This window comes from Pelophylax lessonae, assembly GCF_965119305.1.
Source record: "Pelophylax lessonae genome assembly, chromosome: 1".
In the NCBI taxonomy this organism is placed as follows: Eukaryota; Metazoa; Chordata; class Amphibia; order Anura; family Ranidae; genus Pelophylax; species Pelophylax lessonae.
In genome coordinates, this window is record NC_138768.1 from 221,717,969 (window position 1) to 221,735,485 (window position 17,517).

Here is a 17,517-nt window from a genome sequence, read left to right on the forward strand (position 1 = left end):
TCTCTTGAGAAGAGGAGATTAAGGGGGACATGATCAACATGTATAAATACATAAATGGTCCAAATAGTGAGCTTGGTGTAGAGTTATTCACCTAAAAGTTATCACAGAGGACAATGTCTTTATGTTTGAAGGAAAAGAGATTTCATTTCCAAATACGGAAACGTTTCTTCACAGTAAGAACTGTGAAAATGTGGAATAGACTCTCTCAAGAGCTGGTTCTGGCCAGCTCAGTTGATTTTTTTTTTTAAAAGGCCTAGATTTGTTCCTAAATGCACATAATAGAACTTAATATAATGGAACCAATGAATGGTGCTTAGAGGTGGGTAGGGGGTGGAACCAAGGAATGGTGCTTAGAGGTGGGTAGGGGTGGAACCAAGGAATGGTGCTCTGAGGTGGGTAGGGGTGGAACCAAGGAATGGTGCTTAGAGGTGGGTAGGGGTGGAACCAAGGAATGGTGCTTAGAGGTGGGTAGGGGGTGGAACCAAGAAATGGTGCTTAGAGGTGGGAAGGGGTAGAACCAAGGAATGGTGCTTACAGGTGGGTAAGGGGTGGAACCTAGGAATGGTGCTCAGAGGAGGGTAGGGGGTGGAACCAAGGAATGGTGCTTAGAGGTGGGTAGGGGGTGGAACCTAGGAATGGTGCTTAGAGGTGGGTAGGTGGTGGAACCAAGAAATGGTGCTTAGAGGTGGGTAGGGTGGATCCAAGGAATTGTGCTTAGAGGTGGGTAGGGGGTGGAACCTAGGAATGGTGCTCAGAGGTGGGTAGGGGGTGGAAACAAGAAATGGTGCTTAGAGGTGGGTAGGGGTAGAACCAAGTAATGGTGCTTAGAGGTGGGTAGGGGGTGGAACCAAGGAATGGTGCTCAGAGGTGGGTAGGGGGTGGAACCAAGAAATGATGCTTACAGGTGGGTAGGGGGTGGAACCTAGGAATGGTGCTCAGAGGTGGATAGGGGGTGGAACCAAGAAATTGGATCATGCTTTATTGGGGTGTTTATTTGTCTTCTACTGGGTTTTTATTAGCCTTCCTCCCAACTGTGGGTATGGGATAATGTATATGGAGGTTTTCTATTTAGGTGTGCGTGTGTTTTTTCTATGTTGGTTGAACTTGATGGACTTGTGTCTTTTTTCAACCAGTGTAATTATGTAACTATTACAAAGAGACTTGAATTTAACTATATACATTTATCTATATATTGTAGAGTGTTGCAATATAGATAAATTCATATAGTCCAAATACTGGTCTTTACTTTTCCATCTAAACTAAGAAAACAGAAAGTCCCTAAACAGAGTGCAAGCTTCAACATCTTGTCTCTGCAGCAAAAATGTTTTCTCTTTCATTTTTAAAACCAAAGTTGCACTATGTGTAAAGTATCCAGATCTATATGCGCATTAACCTTGGGAAGCGGCAGGGGGTGCTTATTCAGATGCATCCAACACACTGATCTCCATGTTCTTGGCCATCTCGTTCAAAAGTACAAGCACCAAAATCTTATATGGCTTCACTTCATTAAAACACAAACATCCTTGTAAAGTTTCTGAAAGTGTCTGACCTGCGCTGCACAGGCACTGTGGCCACCCCCCAATATGGCACAGAGGGACTCTGTAGCCAATTGTGCATTCAAGACAATACTCGGGGGAAGAAGCTAGATTCAAAAGCGAGAAGCTGATTTACAGTTAGGAATAAAAGTATTTAATTCCTGCTGATTTTGTACATTTGCCCACTGACAAAGAAATGCTCAGTCTATAATTTTAATGGTAGGTTTATTTTAACAATAAGAGACAGAATAACATCTAAAATATCCAGAAAAACGCATTTTAAAAAAGTTAGAAATTGAGTTGCATTTTATTAAGTGAAATAAGTATTTGACCCCTTCGCAAAACATGACTTAGTACTTGGTGGCAAAACCCTTGTTGGCAATCACAGAGGTCAGAGGTTTCTTGTAATTGGCCACTAGGTTTGCACACATCTCAGGAGGGATTTTGTCCCACTCCTCTTTGCAGATCCTCTCCAAGTCATTAGGGTTTCAAGGCTGACGTTTAGTAACTGGATCCTTCAGCTACCTCCACATATTTTCTATGGGATACAGGTCTGGAGACTGGCTAGGCCACTATTTCTTGACCGGCTATTTCTTGAGCCACTTTTTTGTTGCCTGGGTCGTGTGTTTAGGGTCCCTATCATGTTGGAATACCCATCAATGCCCTAGCTTAGGGAAGCCGGTTCTCACCCAAGATTTGATGGTACATGGCCCTGTCCATCGTCCCTTTAAAGCGGTAAAGTTGTCCTGTCCCCTTAGCAGAAAAACACCCCCAAAGCATGTTTCCACCTCCATATTTGATGGTGGGGATGGTGTTCTTGGGGTCATAGAAAGCATTCCTGCTACTCCGAACACGGCTTGAGTTGATCTGATGCCAAAGAGCTTGATTTTAGTCTCATCTGACCACAACACTTTCACCCAGTTCTCCTCTGAATCATACAGATGTTCATTAGCAAGCTTCAGATGGGCCTATATATGTGCTTTCTTGAGTAAGGGGACCTTGTGGGTGCTGCAGGATTTCAGTCCTTCATGGCGTAGTGTGTTACCAATTGTTTTCTTGGTGACTATGGTCTCAGCTGCCTTGAAATCATTGACAAGACTCTACAGTGTAGTTCTGGGCTGATTCCTCATGATTCTCATGATCATTGAAACTCCACGAGGTGAGATCTTGAATGGAGCCCCAGACCGAGGGAAATTGACAGTTATTTTGTGTTTCTTCCATTTGCGAATAATCGCACCAACTGTAGTCACCCTCTCACCAAGCTGCTTGGTGATGGTCTTGTAGCCCATTCCAGCCTTGCGTAGGTCTACAATCTTGTCCCTGACATCCTTGGACAGCTCTTTTGTCTTGGCCATGGTGGAGAGATTGAAATCTGACTGACTGATTGCTTCTGTGAACTGTATAAAAGGTGTCTTTTATACAGGTAGAGAGTGCTCCCAATCTCAGTTCATTACCTGTATAGAAGACACCTGGGAGCCAGAAATCTTGCTGCCTGATAGGGGATCAAATACTTATTTCACTCATTAAAATGCAAAACAATGTATAACTTTTTTGAAAAGCGTTTTCTTGATTTTTTTTTTTTTGTGGTTATTCTGTCTCTCACTGTTAAAATAAACCTGCCATTAAAATTATAGACTGATCACTTCCTTGTCAGTGGGCAAAACGTACAAAACCAGCAGGGGATCACAAAATGATTTCCTCACTGTATACTAAATGGAGAAAATAAGCTTGCATGTGTCAGCCATTTCAACCACAAGGATAGAACAGGGGAAGAGGCACTCCAGTTCAGCAATAGAAGTCTTGCTTACTTTATAAAATGCAGTAACAAAAAGACACTAACACAGCTATAACAGGAAAAAACAGTTAACGCGTTTCATCCTTTTAGCGCTTAGTCATAATGACTAAGCGCTAAGAGGGTGAAACGTGTCAACAGTTTCTATGATGGAGCTGTCTTTTTTTTACTACATTTAATAAAGAATACAAGACGTTTAATACTGAACTGAAGTGCCAGCGGACCAAGCTGGCACCTGGGATTTCAGCAGTATGGTATCATCGTGATTGAAGTCCACCTGGAGCTGTGTGCACCCAGCTTTCTTCCCCAACCATTCCAATCACCTTTCAGCTTTCATTTTTCCAGGGACTTTTCCCAGCCATTTAAGCATTTGTATTAATGAGGAAAAGTTTGTTACTTGCCAAACAGCTAAGCTTTTTCATTAAAGAAAAAAGTACATGGAGGGTCAAGGAGGCAAAGGAATGCAAGTCAGAAAGATTTGAATTTGGCAATAAACATGATATATAAAATTGTTCACATTGTTATATAAAATAATATAACACCAACAAACTCCTCCCCACCTGTACCACTCATATGCTATATCACTGAAAACCACATTCTAAAATAGGAGAATTTTACTAAGCTAAGTGCACGTGCTACCATTGTTAGGAATGAATGTATGCAAAAATTATTCACTACCATATATCTAAATCATATTAGAGCTCTAGAGACATTAATTTCAATGCAATTAAATTATTTCTTTGCTCGAGAAATGTGTTTAGATTATTCACTATGTTCATTTTAATATACTAAACTATTCGTATTATTCTTTCTACAGAAAATGGATTAGGGTAAACACAACCTAGAACAATTATTATGAATCGGAAGCAAAAGCATAATATATGGTATATCTCCCAACAATAAATTTAACAGAAAGTGTAATTTTGGCAGGATGACTTTGCAGTTTGGCTAGTACTACATCAGAGATAAGTGACACAAACAAGATGCAGACAAGGTTATGATGTACCCAACTACCCCGTGACAATGCACGGCATGTAAATGGATTCTAATTAGTGCACCAACTGTTCACTCAAAAATCTTTGATAAGTAAACATTGCAGCACATCACATTGCTGAAAGTGTTTTCTTGCTAGTAGCACCCATAATTTTCTTGACTAAGAATAATGCTAAGGTTATCATAGGTACAGTGCATGCTGAAAGTATTCACAGGACTTCACTTTTTCCACATTTTGTTATATTAGAGCCTTGTTCCAAAATAGATTAGAATAGAAGTTTGTTTGAAATCTTTCCAAATTTAATAAAAATAAACAACAAATAAAATTACATATTCATACGTTTTCACAGACTTTGCTTAATACTTTGTTGAAGCACCTTTGGCACCAATTGCAGCCTTAAGTCTTTTTTAGTATGATTCTACAAACTTGGTACACCTATTTTTGGGCAGTTTCTCCAATTCTTCTTTGCAGGACCTCTCAAGCTCCATCAGGTTGGAGCGTCAGTGCACAGTCATGTTCAGATCTCTCCAGAGGTGTTCAATCAGGTTCAATTCTGGGCTCTGGCTGGGCTACTCAAGGACGTTCACAGACTTGCTCCATAGCCACCACTTTGTTTTTTTGGCTGTGTGCTTAGGGTCAAGAAATGCTGGGGCTCCGTCAGAATGACCATCGGGTTCTTGGTTACCTCTCTGACTAAGGCCCTTCTCCTCTGACCACTCAGTTTCGCCAGGGTGGCCTGCTCTAGGAAGAGTCCTGGTGATTCCAAACTTCTTTCATTTACGGATGAAGGAGGCCACTGTGCTCATTGTGACTTTCAATGCTGCAGACATTTTTCTCTACCCTTATGCAGATCTGTGCCTTGATACAATCCTGTCTCAGAGGTCTACAGACAATTCCTTGGACTTAATGGCTTGGTTTGTGCTTTGACATGCACTGTTAACTGTAGGGCCTTCTATAGACAGGTGTGTGCCTTTCCAAATCATGTCCAATCAACTGAATTTACCACAGGTGGACATCATCAAGTTGTAGAAACATCTCAAGGATGATCAGTGGAAACCGGATGCAACTGAGCTCAATTTTGAGTGTCATAGCAAAGGCTGTGAATACTTATGCACATGTAATTTTTTCCTTTTCTATTTTTTATAAATTTGCAAAGATTTGAAACAAACTTCTTTCACTTTGTCATTATGTGACATTCTTTGTAGAATGTTGAGGAAAATAATGAATTTATTCCATTTTGAAATAAGTCTGTAACATAACAAAATGTGCAAAAAGTGAAGCGCTGTGAGTACTTTCCGGATGCAATGTATAGATTTAAAACAAACAATGTTCCCCATTACCAAAATGCAGAAAACCATCTTTGTTAATGCTTAACAATGTGGCATGCTGCAGGTCTTTGACATTCACATGAGAGTTCATTCATGACAGCATCAAGGGGTGCCAAGAATGCATAATGAGCTGCGCATGCACAGTTCAGGGTACATTCTAAATAAGATTGCAAACAAGGTAGGTAAGTTCGTTTTATTGCAGTTTTTCCTACACTTTTTAGTTTTGGTTTAACATGGTGTTACCAGTACCAATATGTCCAAACCAATCCAAAAGTCTTTAACAAGTTAAGCATCTTTTTGTCTTTAACAGGGTTCAAATAATCATGGCATTTGTTACCCCCCTATTCCTCCATCACTGCCTATATCCCGATAGGCCCATTGATCGTTTAGGTAATGGAAAGGCTACACAGGTTCACAGGCAGCCTGTCCATTCCTGGGTCAAAGGACATGAAAGTATCGCTTCAAAATGAGATATACAGGTTAACATTTTTTCAAAATATTCAACTTATATATAAAGACAGATCATATAGATCTGTAATTCTTTCTAAAGAAATGGCTATATGTAGCTGAGAAAATTACTAGGGAATTAACCCCTAAAAATAAGTCTGAAAATCACTCTTGCATCCATAAGCTAGCTTGGCTATAGTTTCACAATGCAAGAACCTGGGTAAGCAAGTTCCACAACACCTATGATAGGCATAAACACCATGAAAATGAACATGCGACTGCTTTATAACAGTATTGGAAAGCAATAACTAGTACAGATAGGCTAAAAGTAGTGACACTGCCCATAAACTGGCATAAGGAATCCTTGGGATTTATAAAGAAGTCACACAGATATTATACTATGTCCCCAGGACTGCAAGGAACAATGCCAAGTGTCCATAAACATCAAATATTCCATTATACCACCAATTGTCCTTAAATTAGTATTAATTCTTTGTAATTTGTCAAACATTGGCTATATATTGAATAGCTATTTCTATAAAGGGCTTCTTTTCTGTTATTTGCTTCTAAAAATTTTAAATACCTTTGTAAACCCCCCCCCCCCCTACCCACCCAGGTCATCATCATTCCTCCTTAATATAAGCACTCCCCCCAACTTCCAGACAGGGAGCGCACACACTAACGTTCTCGAATGCTGTTATGGAGGGACCATTATTCCCATGAGTACTTTCAATTTTTTTACATATGCACAATTACAACTTGAGTTTAATAACAATTTAAAAGTACTAGTGGTCAGTGAAATGTTGCTTGTGCAGTAGGATAACAGGCATTTATCTCATCACTAACAGATAAATGTATTCTATGAACCTGTAAAAGAGACTGGACTCTATGTGATTAACCATAAATCAAAATGCCCTTAACATAAACACTTAGGCAGCACGTAGGCCTATGTGGTACTTTAATGTTTTTCCAGCCAAGTCAAACTTTTTTAATTCCCGCTTAATAGCATGAAGTAATGACATGTAATCCCTGAGCAGAAATAAAGAGATTGGCAAACCTCCAGGGCTTCTGTTCACTTCGCTGTCTGCAGCACTGTAAGAATAATCTCTTCCCTCTTGGTCAGCTCCAGCATAATCTCCACCACTTGGGGCCATTCTCATCTCGGATTGCTTACGCGTAGGTGGAGGGCAGCTCCCTCTTGCAGATGGAGGCGCAGCTGATTCAGTGCCTGAAGGTAAACACATTTATTTTAGCATCACTAATGCAGTAAATTTCCCAATATCATCTTGCCAAATACACCATGAATCAATCCAAAACTAGCCAGTAACACTTTCCCTAATTGTACATTCTACAAGTCATTCCAACAGTTTTACAGGAGCAATGGAACAGATGTTTGATTCTCTAAAGAGAAATTCTGAGCTATGATATAAACACCGATTGCTGGCTTTACACATGGCACTGATATGATAGACTTCATTAACAGCTTGTCCCGCTCCATGTGACCCCTGATAAAACTGCAATGAGCTATATTAACATTAAAGGATATAAACACATTTATAGCAAGGCAAAGAACAATATTAATTTGCAAAGTGCAGTTTCTCTCATCAACCAATCAAAAATCATTTACCTGATCTGACAACAGGGAGGAGAAAACTGATTGGATTATTACAGCATAGTGCCCTTTTACTAATATACCGCAGGCCATTTTTATGGTGGCCCTTTAAAAGTATAACCTGCTGCTTACAAATATGTATATATCTTTTTAAAACGCCTAAATTGTCATACAGATTTGCTTAATTAATGAAAAGAAAGGAATGTGATAGGGATAAAGCAAAGATCAAACCTTTGGTCATGTTGCACCAAAAAACAGCCATTTGAGGCAGCGATGAAAAGGAACAACCCAATTAAACACCTAAGGACCGGAAGGATTTACCCCCTTAATGACCAGGCCATTTTTTGCGATATGGCACTGTGTTAATTTAACTGACAGTTGCGCAATCGTGCGACACTGTACCCAAACAAAAATTGATGACCTTTTTTTCCTACAAATATAGCTTTCTTTTGGTGGTATTTGATCACCTCTGTGGTTTTTATTTTTTGCGCTATAAACAAAAAAAAGAACGACAATTCTGAAAAAAAAAAAAAATATTTTTTACTTTCTGCTATAAAACATTCCCAATAAAAAAAATTTAAAAATCTATTTTTTTCATCAATTTAGGCCAATATGTATTCTGCCACATATTTTTGTTAAACAAAATGCCAATACGTTTATATTGATTGGTTTGTGCAAATGTTATCACGTCTACAAACTAGGGGAACGATTTGTCATTTTTATTTATTTTATTTTTTTACTAGTAATAGCGGTGATCAGTGATACTGCGGTATTGAAGCGGACAAATCTGACACCTAACTGACACTTTTGAGGGAACCAGTGACATTGCTACAGTAATCAGTGCTAAAAATATGCACTGTTACTGTAATAATGACACTGGCAGGGAAGGGGTTAAAACCAGGGGCGATCAAAGGGTTAAGTGTGCTCCTAGGGGGTGCTTTCTAACTATATGGGGGATTGACTCACTGGGTGAACACAGAGACCTGTGTTCCTAAATATGAGGAACACAGGATCCCTATGTTCATCTCTGACAGAACAGCGGTCTGCCTTGTTTACATAGGCAGACCGCCATTCTGTCTCCATGGGGAGCAATCGCAGGAGGCCAGCGGACATCACGTCCGCCAGACCCACTGATTGGCTCCTCCTCTGGCCAATCGGCACATTTGCCCCACTATCTATTACACAAAGCGATGTACAGGTACGTTGCTTTGCATAATAGAGCCAACCCACCGCAGTAAAACGACGTCGGCTGGTCGGCAAGGGGTTAATAAATAAAATTAAGTGGCTTGAAAACCTCCATTTAGGGAGTATTTGTGCTTGCTTGGTCTATAGATAGTACTTACTAGACTGCTCTGCACAGCCTGTGGCCTAGGGTCAAAAACCAATGAACTGTGGCTTGAGTAAAAGATCTCTGTTTTGCCAAATGGAGAGCTAGCTGAAAGCCAGGTTGAGGAGAGAGAGGATTTACTCATCATCAGGAAGGAAAACTGATGATTTCTCAGTGTTGTAAGAAATTCTATCTCTAGGGGGCTTGGCAGAATGTTACATGTTACACCCTAAATTTGGGTGTAGCATGGTAAAAAGGTATTTTAACTTAGTCTTTAGAAAGAATCCTGATAAAATCTCCACTCTCTGCGAGTCCAACTGACACTTACCTTCTCTGCACTTCCCCACTGTACTGGTGGTTACCTGCTGGAGCCATAAATCTAATATCTGTGTAAGTTTCACGTTGATAATCATTACACAGGTTAATGGCCTTCCTTGCTCTCCCATGGGAAAGGATCTGACCTGCCAATTGCCTGCCCAGGCCCAAGTACTGCTCCTTGGGGACCAAAGGTCAGATGGTCCCCTAGATGGATGACGCCCTGGCAAATGAATAAGAGTAATGAGGAAGCATGGGGAAGGGAAATATCAGCAGGGATGAATGGGGATCAGTAGTATTGATAAAGTGATATTTAACAGATATTGTGGCAGCTTACTTAATGTGATCAATTATAACCCAAAACCAACAACAAAGTGTGAAGAAAAATTAAATTAAATTCTAAAAAAACTAGTGTAGCTGTCCCTTTAAATGGGAATATCCCCTATGCAATATGTTTTAACTGTAAAAAGGTAGGGGCTTACACATACAATATAGTAGCATAATCCTCAATTGGTTGCTTATAGTAAAATCATAAATAGTACAACATATGATGAAATGGGTGACAATAAACAATAAACAAACCTTGTGGCTTGTATGCCATTTTTGGTTATTTTGCCAAGGCACCTCTGAAGAAACTTGGAGGCACCCCAGGGTGCCTGGTTGAAAAAGGCAGGTGTAGAAAACCCAGGATGACAAAGTGATTAGATAGACAGCCAGTTCTTCACTGCTAGCACTTTATCCTCATATCTTCCCCACTTGTGCCGAAAGGAAAGCCTGCAAAGCACACTCACTAGGGCTCTATGACCCCCCACCCCCCTCACAGAAGGTCATACTTTTTATTAAATATTACACTATAAGAATTCCTTATATCATTTTTTATTACACTATTCTTTGAGTACAAAGACACCCTTAGGATCCATCAGACCGGGGTGAAGTCTGATGGACTTTTACTTTTTCCCATGCTTTTATTGTCCCCCATTTCAACATATGTTGCACTATTTAATATTGTACTATAAGCAACTCATTGAGTCTTATACTAATGTATGTGTAAGTGCCTACCTTTTCACAGTTTTGACTTATTTTTATATTGCCAAACTTACCTTAATGAAAAAAAAGAACAAAGAGTAAAGTAAAGAACAAAACAAATCAAATATGTAATGGCAATATCATTTTTGGGAGATACTATTAGTATGCTTAGGTAGGACAAAGTGACAGTGCCTGTGCCAAACACATCCCCCGATCCCCTTATACTCACCTTACCTGCCCTCTCTTGAATATTTTTGCTCCTCAACAGCCGGCACAGAGTCAGCAGTTTCGGTAACCCAGGGTAGCAGTGATATCACTTCCTTAGTCAATTAAATGACTTATGTAATGACAATATGACATTTTTGGAGATATTGTCACTATGCCCAAGCAGGGCATATTGACAGTTATGTTTTCAAGACTAAGCATATCTTGAATGGCTTGCTACAACTAATAGAAAGCATCTTCAATATGATTGAACTTACAGTTTTCCATCAGCATAACAGTTATATCCCATTCTATTACATCTGATCTGATCTAGTGTGAAATATTCTAAAAGTGCCAGTTTCTGTTTGATTTAATGAAATCTAAATGCTCTGAAACATACAGACAGATACAGACCTAGGGAAATAATTGAGTTCTGTAAGAAAACACAGACATTCATAATGTGGCTGCAAGGTTCTGGGAAGGTCTATATCTAAAACAATTCTAGAAGGGGAATTAGAGCTCTTTCAGGGGAATGACATCTCATTAACCATACACAACACATATTCTTACTTTCACAGACAGATGCAAATGGACTGCCTGGGATGCAAAGGACGAAATAATTTGTTTAAATAAGCTCAAATTTTACATCATATCACTTTTTGTATGGATTTTAAATGAAGACTACACCAATTTCACAGTTAAAGTGTCTTATTTAGAAAATAGATGTTTTATGTTATTAAAAATATTTTGTTGGCTATTTTAGCAACGAAAAAACATATAAATACTCACGCTATGTGTGTGTGATTCCAAAATATCTGCAGCTGCTGTCCACCCAGTGCTAAATACACCTCAATAAATACAATTAGAATAATACAGCACTTGCAAAAATAAGACATATCATCATGCAACATAAAGTGCTCAAAAAATATAAATATAAAAAACGTATACAAAGTCTTTAAAAAATTCTCAATATTTTTGCAGAGGGTTAATTAAGTAGTAGGAAAGTACACCGGTCCTATCCTTGGATAGGTCTTGTCACAGGTGTCTCTTCTCTGTTTGCTACAATTTCAAAGGCTAAAAAGTGTGGATGTAAACCTTTGGACGCTGGAGAAACTCCTGTGAGACAGCTAATGAATATATGGTCTGTTGGGAAGTCCCATCTCCAGTACATTACTAACCACAACTGCATGTTCCTGCACTCCTCTGAGTTTTCAGAACTTATTCAAGGATACGACCGGTGTACTTTCCTACTACTTGATCAACCCTCTGCAAAAATCTTGAAATCTTCTCAAGCCTGGAGGACACTAAAGCCACCCCAAGAGTAATATTGGTGAGACCTGATTTAGACGCCCAAAGGCCTGGTATCCACAACACCAGATACAAGCTTGGTTGACCCCCAGACTGAAAAGCTGTGGGTCCATTTACTCTGGTGAGTGGGGATACGAGAGGGTAATGTGGCACACTTCACAGCATGTTTACATGAAGCACTTCAGTACTTTTTTGGATTTTGGAGCACCGAGCACTTTATATGAGAAATTTTGAAAGACTTTGTATATGTTTTTTATATTTATATTTTGTGAGCACATTATGTTGTATGATTATATGTTTAGATTTGCAAGCACTGTATTATTATAATTGTATTTTAGCAATGCAATGAACAATAATTAAAATGGAACTTTACCCATAATACCTTACAAAAAATAATGTTCTTTAGCAAAGAAAGTACATTCCACATTAATAATTATACTACCAAAGCTACAGGGTGTGCTGTATATTGCCTCCAGCATTGTTACAGCTTCTTCTTGCTGGAGGTTGCCATTTTGCTGAAGCCCAAAGGCCTTTAGGTTGTCAGCAAATCGGCCTCTACAAATATGGCACAGTGCCTAAAAATAGAGAGTGACTGAGTATGTGCAGAGCAGGGTGAGACACAGTGGCGGCAGGTGTGTTGAGGGCGCAGGGGCGCTGCCCCCCCATCCATGCGTCCGGCCCTATAATCTGCATGTAGGGCGCTGGACGCATGAGGTGCAATGTGTTTTTTTTTTTTTTTTTTCAATCACCTGATTAGAGCCAGAGGCTCTAATAGGGAGATGGAAAGGGTAGTCCCAAAGGCGCAGAGCAGTGCATCCCGAGGCCACCCATTGTGTGACAATAGCGAATGAAAATTCGCTACTGTCACACTGATCCTCCTACTCCTCCTCCAATCAGGAAGCCGGTCTAATACCATCTTCCTGATTGGCCGCATGGCAAACCCAATGCCATTGGCCGAGCGGAGGAGGAGGCGGGAGCGGGAGGAGGACTCGAGAAGACGCGCTGCTGGAAGCCGCCCGCCGGAGTGAGAAGAAGTCGCCCGCCAGGAGTCCGGAACCTGCTCCAGGTAAGTGCACTGGTGTCGGGGGGGGGGGTGGCACACTGCATTGAAAGGGGCACGCACGCTGAACTCTGCATTGATCTGGGGGCATGCTGTGGCACTCTGCATTGAACTGGGACAATGCTGTGGCGCTCTGCATTGATTGGGGACAATGCTGTGGCGCTCTGCATTGATTGGGGACAATGCTGTGGTGCTCTGCAATGATTGGGGACAACAATGCTGTGGCTCTCTGCAATGATTGGGGACAATGCTGTGGCGCTCTGCATTGATTGGGGACAATGCTGTGGCGCTCTGCAATGATTGGGGACAATGCTGTGGCGCTCTTCAATGATTGGGGACAATGCTGTGGCACTCTGCAATGATTGGGGACAATGCTGTGATGCTCTGCATTGATTGGGGACAATGCTGTGGCGCTCTGCATTGAGTGGGGACAATGCTGGGGCGCTCTGCATTGATTGGGGACAATGCTGTGGCGCTCTGCAATGATTGGGGACAATGCTGTGGTGCTCTGCATTCAAAGGGGCACGCACGCTGAACTCTGCATTGATGGGGGCACATCACGGCACAATGCTCATTCCATTGAAGGGGGCACAGCACAGTTGCATTGAAGGGGGCACGCACGCTGAACTCTGAATTGTGGGGGCACAGCACAGTGTTCATTGCATTGAAGGGGGCACAGCACAGTGTTTATGGCATTGAAGGGGGCAAAGCACAGTGTTCATTGCATTGAAGGGGGCATAGCAGAGTGTTCATTGCATTGAAGGGGCACAGCACAGTGTTCATTGCATTGAAGGGGGCACGCACGCTGAACTCTGCATTGAAGGGGGCACGGCACTGTGTTCATTGCATTGAAGGGGGCACGGCACAGTGTTCATTGCATTGAAGGGGGCACGCACGCTGATCTCTGCATTAAAGGGGGCACGCACGCTGGTCACTACATTGAAGGGGACATGTACGCTGGTCACTACATTGAAGGGGGCATGTACGCTGGTCTCTGCATTGAAAGGGGGCATGTACGCTGGTCTCTGCATTGAAAGGGGGCATGTACGCTGGTCACTGCATTGAAAGGGGGCATATACCATCTCCTGTACCATGACCTGTGCCATGCCTATACCATATCTGTGCCATGCCTATACCATCACCTGTGCATGACCTGTGCCATGCCTATACCATATCTGTGCCATGCCTATACCATGACCTGTGCCATGCCCTTACCATGACCTGTGCCATGCCTATACCATCTCCTGTACCATGACCTGTGCCATGCCTGTACCATGGCCTGTGCCATGCCTATACCATCACCTGTGCCATGCCTGTACCATGACCTCAAAGTCACGCAATTTTTTACCGCGTTTTTTGAAGCGAAGCAATACCTATTACATTTTTCTTTTTGCGCCCCCCCCCAAAAATTTTGAGCACCAGCCGCCACTGGTGAGACAGTGTATTACTGGATTTTAAACAGTATAGACACTTATTTTTAATGTTTTCCATAGCTATACCTGCAAAAGGGGCCAACCTGAAGTGATCTATCAGGACTTAATTTTCTGACTAAAGCTTCACCTTAACAGCAGTTATTAGATGTAAAGTGTTTCTATACCTATTTTTTGTTTTTTAGTTTTGGATAGAATAGGGAATTTACTGCTATTTGGCAGTGGCATCACTAGGGTTGGTGTCACCTTGTGCGTAAAAGCATGGTGTCAACTTGCAGGAGAGAGATGGACAGAGAGAGAGAGAGAGTGGGAGAGAGAGAGGGCAGAGAGAGGGGCAGGGAGAGAGAGGGCAGGGGGAGAGAGAGAGAGAAAGCAAGGACAGGGATAGAGAGTGAGAGAGGGAGCAGGGAGGGAGAGGAGGGCAGGGAGAGAAAGAGAGAGGGGGCAGGGAGAGAAAGAGAGGGGGAAGGGAGAGAAATAGAGAGGGGGCAGGGAGAGAGAGGGGGGCAGGGAGAGAGAGAGAGGGGGCAGGGAGAGAGAGAGAGAGGGGGCAGGGGCAGAGAGAGAGGGGTGTAGGGAGAGAGAGAGAGGGGGCAGGAAGAGAGAGAGGACAGGGAGAGAAAGAGGGGGAGGCACGGAGAGAGGGGGCAGGGAGAGAAAGGGGAAGTAGGCAGGAGGGATAGAGAGGTGGCATGGGGAGAGAGAGAGGGGGGCAGGGAGACAGAGAGAGGGGGGCAGGGAGACAGAGAGAGGGGGGCAGGGAGTGAGAGAGGGGGGCAGGGAGAGAGAAGTGGGCAGGGAGAGAGGGGGAAAGGAGAGAGGGGGGCAGGGAGAGAGAGAGGGGGCAGGGAAAGAGAGAGGGGGCAGGGAGAGAGAGAGCTGGGGGCAGGAAGAGAGCGGGGGGCAGGGAGAGAGAGAAGGGGACAAGGGTTTTCCACCAGCCCTGCATGTCTGCGGAAAAGGGATGTGGCCTTTCAAGGGGCATCAGAGCGGTCCGGCTCAGTCTGCCCCTGGTGTCACCCCTCTGGCGGGTACCACCTGGGTGCTGTCCACACCCCTAGCAACACCACTGCTATTTGGGGTCCTGTTAAAGAGATTTCCTCTTAGTTTCTATTCTGGGGACAACCTTTTACAGATAGGAAATTACTGAATATCTGCCTCGGGGGAAACAGATCACAATAAAAAGCTGACAGACGTTCAATCATTCCCTTACTTAACTTACAAAAAAAAATAACATTTTTTTTTCTGCTATTAAAGAGATTTTCCCTTTATTTCCTATCTCTGTGACAACCTTTTTACCAGACAGGAAGCAAAGTCAGAGCCTCTAATGGCACTAAAACCTGACAATTCTAATTGTGTAGACATGAGGTTATTTTTGACTAGATTCAGATCTGAATGGGTTTTATGCAGCCCTACTATCTTTCTCATATGCACCAGGGAATATCTGCAATAAACCAGTTCATTAAGAAACCTGGGATACTGCGTATTCATGTTTAAAGCAGAAACGCAGTGGTGACAATGGTGATCGGATAACACTCCGCCTTCTCTCTCTTGTTCAGCTAGCATTTTAAGTCCTCTCTTTTTCTCTCTTTTCAGTCCTTGATCAGCTCACACTCTCCTTTCTTTCTCCTTGAGTATTCGATAAGTTCTCACTGTACTTTCTCTCCAGTCCTTGATCAGCTCACATCCTACCTCCTCTATCACTCTCTCTTCAGGTCTTGATAAGTTCACACTGTACCTCCTCTCTCTCTCTATCTTCAGTTCTTGATCAGCTTACAATCTACCTTCTCTTTCTCTTTAGTCCTTGATAAGCTCACATTCTACCTCCTCTCCATCTCTCTCTTCCTCCTTTGATCATCTCCACTCTACCTCTCTTTCTGGTTCTTATTTAGCTCATGCTCTAATTCTCTCTTTCTCCCCAGTCCTTGATAAGTTCTCTTATTGTCTTTAACTCTTTAGAGTGTGATCAGTTCACACTCTAACTCTCCGATCCTTCTCTGTCTTTGCTTTCTGTCCCTATGGCCTCCACTGCCAAATAGGAACCAATCAGTTCCAGTAATGTGAGCACTATGTCAGCTCTGACACAATGATAACATGCAGTCTGAAGGCTCTATTGGCAAAAATGAAAGCCTCAGCCTGCTGAATAATATTGCCACCTTCAGGCTGCAGCATTCACCTCCAGTACTAACTATTTAAACTCTCACTTTAATCTTTTTTAAGTGTTATGTCCCCCAGGGAACAAAGTATTTGTAGTGCTTTGTTCCACATTACTACATGCTTTGCAAGCCTTGCTACAATATTAGACAAGGCTCCCTTCCCTCCCCTCCAGAGGAGACAGACACAGCTTGTCTGGAAAAAAAACTGACACCCCTCACATTTTTGTAAATATTTTATTATATCTTTTCATGTGACAACACTTTGCTACAATGTATAGTAGTGAATGTGCAGCTTGTATAACAGTGTAAATTTGCTGTCCCCTAAAATAACCCCTAAATGAAAATGTTCCAATTGGACCCAATTAGCCATTTTCCCTACCCGGTGTCATGTGACTCGTTAGTGTTACAAGGTCTCAGGTGTGAATGGGGAGCGGGTGTGTTAAATTTGGTGTTATCGCTCTCACTCTCTCATACTGGTCACTGGAAGTTCAACATGGCACCTCATGGCAAAGAACTCTCTGAGGATCTGAAAAAAAAGAATTGTTGCTTTACATAAAGATGGCCTAGGCTATAAGAAGATTGCCAAGATCCTGAAACTAAGCTGCAGGACAGGTTCCACTTAGAACAGGCCTTGCCATGGTCGAGCAAAGGAGTTGAGTGCACGTGCTCAGCGTCATATCCAGAGGTTGTCTTTTGGAAATAGATGTATAAGTGCTGCCAGCATTGCTGCAGAGGTCGAAGGGGTGGGGGGGTCAGCCTGTCAGTGCTTAGACCATACGCCGCACACTGCATCAAATTGGTCTGCATGGCTGTCATCCCAGAAGGAAGTCTCTTCTAAGGATGATGCACAAGAAAGCTCGCAAATGGTTTGCTGAAGGCAAGCAGACTAAGCATATGCATTACTGGAACCATGTCCTGTGGTCTGATGATGTTTAGATGGTGTCAAGCCTGTATGCCAGCAACAAGGTGAGGAGTACAAAGAC

The 17,517-nt window shown here is 42.3% G+C and overlaps 1 protein-coding gene across 1 annotated transcript in view; it reads right to left on the reverse strand.

Annotated features, from left to right (window-relative positions):
• Positions 1-17,517, reverse strand: part of RPH3A (rabphilin 3A) — a 291,534-nt gene that overhangs the window by 138,284 nt on the left and 135,733 nt on the right. The window contains exon 7 of the mRNA XM_082259275.1: positions 7,154-7,324. Coding sequence (XP_082115401.1) covers positions 7,154-7,324 — 171 coding nt within the window. The remainder of the gene's footprint in view (positions 1-7,153; positions 7,325-17,517) is intronic.